Source organism: Arachis ipaensis, chromosome B10, assembly GCF_000816755.2.
Source record: "Arachis ipaensis cultivar K30076 chromosome B10, Araip1.1, whole genome shotgun sequence".
NCBI classification, from domain to species: Eukaryota; Viridiplantae; Streptophyta; class Magnoliopsida; order Fabales; family Fabaceae; genus Arachis; species Arachis ipaensis.
The window spans coordinates 14,655,592-14,661,223 of record NC_029794.2 but is presented as its reverse complement, the minus strand read 5'-3'; the positions used below and the strand labels follow the sequence as shown (position 1 = coordinate 14,661,223).

General features: G+C 36.1%; 1 protein-coding gene across 1 annotated transcript; it reads left to right on the top strand.

The window, feature by feature from the left end:
- On the top strand, nt 1,199-3,521 carry LOC107622027. The gene is made up of 2 exons (XM_016323961.2): nt 1,199-3,164; nt 3,276-3,521. Exon 1 carries the CDS (start codon nt 1,199-1,201, stop codon nt 2,624-2,626), a length of 1,428 nt encoding a protein of 475 aa, XP_016179447.2. The 3' UTR covers nt 2,627-3,164; nt 3,276-3,521.

Sequence of the window (5,632 nt, the reverse complement as noted above, 5' to 3'; positions counted from 1 at the left end):
CCGCCAGTCCGCCTCACCTCACTCACCCAGCCCCTAGCCCCCAGCCGCCCGCCGTCATCCTCTTCGTCTCACCGCCGGTCTGAAATCTGAAGGAACCAACTCAACCAAGGGAGTAGGAACAGCCGAACAGGACAGATACAGACCCGCCACCTGCGAACTCACCGTTGCCGCCCATTCGAACTCGCCGTTCCAGCGCCGTCGCCCTCGCCCAGTCGCCGTTGCTTTTTCGGTCGAACTCGCCGTTGCCTCGCCCTTCTGTTCTGTGACTCTGTCAAACAGGTAAGGTAAGCTCCAGTTCTGTAATCTGCTTCTGCTCGGTTCTGCACTTGAAGTTTAATGATTGTTATGTGAAAAATGCATTACACCCGCTCTGTTCTGCATTGCACTTGTAACTTGTAAGTTGTAAACTTACTTTTTTTCTGCACTTCTTGCTGACTTGCTGTTATGAATATGAATATGCTTGTTGAAATTGTTAAGCTGAATATCCTTGTTGAAAGCTTGAGATATGAAACTGTTGAATATGCTTATTGAAATTGTTAAGCTGAATATCCTTGCTGACTTGTAAGTTGTAAATTTGTTGTGTTGTTGATTTGTACTGGAAATATGAAACTGTTGAATTATATGCTTGATTTGAATCTATGAAATATGAATATGTTTGTCTTGCTGAATAGGGAATTTAACTATTTAAGCATTTAAGTTTTAAGGTTGCTGTCTTGCTGAATAGGGATTAGGAACTAGGGAATTTAGGATTGTTATTGTTTTATAATTTTGCGGTTTTGCTACTCCATATTCTTTTAGAATGTCTGCTGTGAATACACCATCAGAAACACCATCTTCGCAAGAACAAGGATCAACTGCTGATGCATCAATCGGAACCCAAAAAAACAATAATAGAGCAAAAAATGATCCTGCATGGGGTCATTGTAAACAAGTTGTGGAGTCTGGAAAAACAATTCTGCTATGCATATATTGTGAGAAGCTTATTAGGGGTGGAGGAATTCATCGGTTTAAGCTTCATTTGGCTGGAAAAGGAGATGTTGAGTCTTGTCGAAAGGTGCCAGCTGCAGTGAGACACCAATTCCATGAAAGTATTGAAGAGCTTTGAAGCAAGAAAAGAAAAACTCAAGAACAATATGCCGAAAGTTATAATGCTTGTGATGATATTGAAAGAGAATTTGATGAGATCGAACGTAATGAGATGCAACAACAACAAAAATTCAGGGTTCCAACACCTATCTCTAGAAAAGAAAAACAAGTCAAAGGTTTACAATCCTATTTTCCATCAGCAACAACACCCGGAGCTCAACCAACTATCAAAAGCGTTCTTCAAAGCAAAGAAATTGTGGAGAAGTGTGATATTGCTATTGCGAAATGGATGGTGGATGCCTCTGTTCCATTTAATGCGGTTAATTCAGCTTACTATCAGCCAATGATTGATGCTATTGCAAGCATGGGTGCAGGGTATAAAGGGCCAAGTTATCCAAGAGTTCGTGGGTATTTGTTGAGTAAATTAGTTGAGGATGTGAGGAAAATGATTGATGGTTATCGTGAGATTTGGAAGCAAACTGGATGCACTATTATGGCCGATGGATGGACTGATCGTTGTAGGCGTACTTTGATTAATTTTTTAGTTTATTGTCCTAAAGGAACTATTTTTCTAAAGTCAGTTGATGCTTCTAATATCTCAAAAACTGCTAAAAATTTGTTTAAGTTGTTTAGGGATGTTGTATTGTTTGTTGGTCCTGAGAATGTTGTGCATATTGTAACGGACAATGCTGCAAACTATGTTGCTGCGGGAAGATTGTTGGAGGCTGAGTTTCCTAAATTGTATTGGTCCCCTTGTGCAGCTCATTGTGTTAATCTGATGTTTCAAGATATTGGGAAGTTGCAAGAAGTGATTCAAACTGTGTCACAAGCTTCACTGATCACTAAGTATATCTATAATCATTGCTATCCACTGTTCTTGATGAGAAAGTTTACAGGTGGGCGGGAAATACTTCGTCAAGCTCCAACTCGGTTTGCTACTAATTTCATTGCTTTGCAAAGTATTTTAGCTCAAAAGGATCCTTTGAGAGCTATGGTGACTTCTAAAGAATTTACAAGCTCAGCTTACTCCAAAGAAGCCAAAGCTAAGAAATTTGTGGATCAAGTCTTGGATTCTAAATTTTGGAGTCAATGCACTGATATTGTTAAGCTTACCTCGCCACTTGTTCATGTTTTACGTATTGTGGATAGTGAAGACAGACCTGCCATGGGTTATCTTTATCAAGCTATTTATAAGGCTAGAGAAGAAATGGTGAGGAGGTTTCAGAAAAGAAAGAAAGTTGTTGATCCTTATTTGAAGATTTTGGATACCCGTTGGGATGCACAACTTAAGAAAAATCTTCATGCCACTGGTTATTGGTTAAATCCAGCTTTTCGATTTAATGCTGGAGAATTTGAAAAGCACAAAGAAACGATTTCTGGCTTGTTGGATGTCATTGAGAAATATGCTTATGATGATCCTGTATTGAACTCTAAGCTGACAAGTGAGAAGAGGATCTTTAAGAATGCTGAGAAAGATTTTGGAAGACCCTCTGCAATACGTGAACGAACCACTGTTATGCCAGGTGAAATTTCTTCGTAAATTTGGTCTTTTACTATTGTGATGTATTTATTATGTGATATTTATGATTGTGATAAATTATTTATCTATTTTTTATGTTAAGATCAATGGTGGGAATCTTATGGTTGTGGAGCACCAAATTTGCAAAAGTTGGCTATTCGTGTTTTAAGCCAGACTTGTAGCTCTTCAGGTTGTGAGCGTAACTGGAGTATTTTTGAACACATTCACTCAAAGAAGAGGAATCTGTTAGAGCATCAAAAACTTAATGATCTTGTTTATGTTCATTACAACTTAAGGTTACAACAAAGGTACTTTCTTGATTGTTTTAAGTTGAAAGCATTATTTTAAAATCTTAATCATCACATGAGTAACGAAATATATTGATAACATAGGAACCAAATGAGAAACCAAGTTTATGATCCAATTTGTCTTGATGCATTTGAGGATCATTCGGAATGGATACTGGAAGATTCACCACCATTTTTAACTCCTGAAGAAATTGATGCTTTACGAAATGATCTTGCAAATATGTCTCTTCAATCACCTTTAGATGATTTAGGTATGCTTTTATTTATTTATGAATTTTGATCAACTATGATTTTCGTATGCCTTATAACATGTTTTATATTATTTTTTATCTTGATTTGTGAAACATTATCTATAATGCTAGATCAATTGGATTTGGAAGATGATCGGGAGGATGATGGAGCTAATAATTCTGTGAAAAATGCAAATCAAAATGAAACCAATCAGGATGTAGCTCCACATTTGTCAGATGAAGAGCAACTTGCCGACTTCGAAATCACTCCTTGGATTTAGTTTATGAATTGTTATCCATATTGTGTTTAATTAAGATACTAATGTACTAGTACTAACTACTTTCATGTTTATCTTTGTATTAGTTATATTTAGACTTTGAAACTTAGTTGTTTTTAAAATGTTGGGGAAGAACTAACGATATGTATTTTGAATTTATTAAGTTTATGACTATTTTTAATATTTTATATTTTTTATTCATGTGAAATCGGTTTTACCGATTCAACCAGCGGTTTATCAGTTGAACCAATAAACCAGTGAACCAGTAACCTGACCGATTTGATTACCGGTCTGGTTCTTACAACTATGATTTAAATGCATAATATATATCTTATTAACGTAAAAGGCATTAATTAATATTTTGCTAACTCTAATCGGATTTGTTGCTAGATCGCAAGTTTTCCATATATATAGGTCCAACGGTCATATCTTGCAATTATTTATGTACTTCCATCAATGGCAGCCTAAATACGTGCATATTTGACGCAGTTTAATTTTTAAGTGGCAAGGTAATTGGTATAATGCATGAATAAAGATAGTAAAGATAACGTATGCGGATATGGCTCAACCTGCTTATCGCAATTTGCGTGATGCTGACATAAGTTTTCTCGTACCTTATGAGATGGTGGAGACATGCCACGTGTTTGATTGGTTCACCATAATTCGATACAAAAATATTGTTCGTACACTAAAATCAGCAACTAAAATCAATCACTAATATATTTATATATAAATATATGTGATTTAATTTATTTTTAATGTATATTTATATTCTAATATATATTTTAGAATTAAGTACGATTTTAGTCCCTAAGATAAGAGCTGAAAAATATTTTCGTCCTCAACTTTTTTTTGCATTCAAATTCGTCCCTAAAATTTCATCTAGTTTTAAAATCGTCCTTCGGACCAAAATACCATTATCCTTCTTTACCAAAAATCTCCATTTCTATTCTTCTTTTTCTTCTTCTCAATCACAGCAGCATCTCTTCTTCATCACAACATCAACAATAACAATAAAACAATGTAATAAACATAAAAAAACAGAAACAAAAATAGAAGCAAAAACAGAAGTGAAAAAATAAATGTGTATTTAAAATATCAAAGAATCAAAATACAATTCATTTCAACTAGCAGCAACAGCAGAAGAGAAGAAGAAAAGAGAAACCATCACCATCTCTCTCAACTCCGAAGAACAACAACAATAAAAGAAACAGAAGCAAAAGAATCAACAACAACAATGGAGAATGGAATCAGAATCAAATTCAGAAGTAAAAGAAATAGAAATAGAAGAACAATGGAATTAGAATCAACAACAATAAAATTAGAATCAGAAACAATGTGATTACCAAAATCAACAAATCAATAAATCAACAATGTAATTAACAAAAGAAATAAATCAATAGCAGAATTAGAACTTTAGGGAGGAGCAGCGGCAAGGACATGAAGCAGCGGCTAGTGAGGGGCAGCGACAAGAGACAAGGAGCAGCGGTGACTAGCAAGAAGCAGCGGCGAGCAGCGAGCGGCGAGGAGCAGCGAGTGACGAGTCAGCGTCGAACACTGGCGTAGAAGCAGAAACGGTGATGCGGTGTGCGACGCCGTCCTCCCTCGCCAGCGTCATCGCCACCTTCCTCTTCCCCTTTCTTCTTCTTCCCTTCCCCCTTCTTCTCTTTCTCTCTCTCGGCCGTTCTCTTTCTTTTTTTTTTTTCCTTTTTTTTATTTTATAATTTTTTATCTTAGGGATAATTTGGTAAAAAATTTGAAGGTTTAAACAAAAAGGACGATTTTAAAACTAAGTTAAACCTTAGGAACAATTTTGTATGCAAAAAAAAGTTGGGGAGGAAAAAAATTTTTGACTTATACCTTAAGAACCAAAATCATACTTAACCCTATATTTTATATTGGCAACTAACTTTGGTGATTGATTTTAATATATACGCAACATAGTCAAATCCAATAGGTGTTGCCGGCTTTTTTCTCATAGGGACCCTAGGAGAAGGCTTTGTAACTTTTACTGCGAGAAAGCATATAAGAGTAGGGATGCACATGGATCGGATAATATCCGCACATCTGCGGTAATTATCCATATCGAATCTGTATTTTGCTTATATTATCTGATCTGCAAAGTCATTGGATCAGATTCGATCTGCACTTTAATAGGATCGGATAGCGGATATTGTGCTATACCCGTAGATCCGCGTATCCGCGTATCCG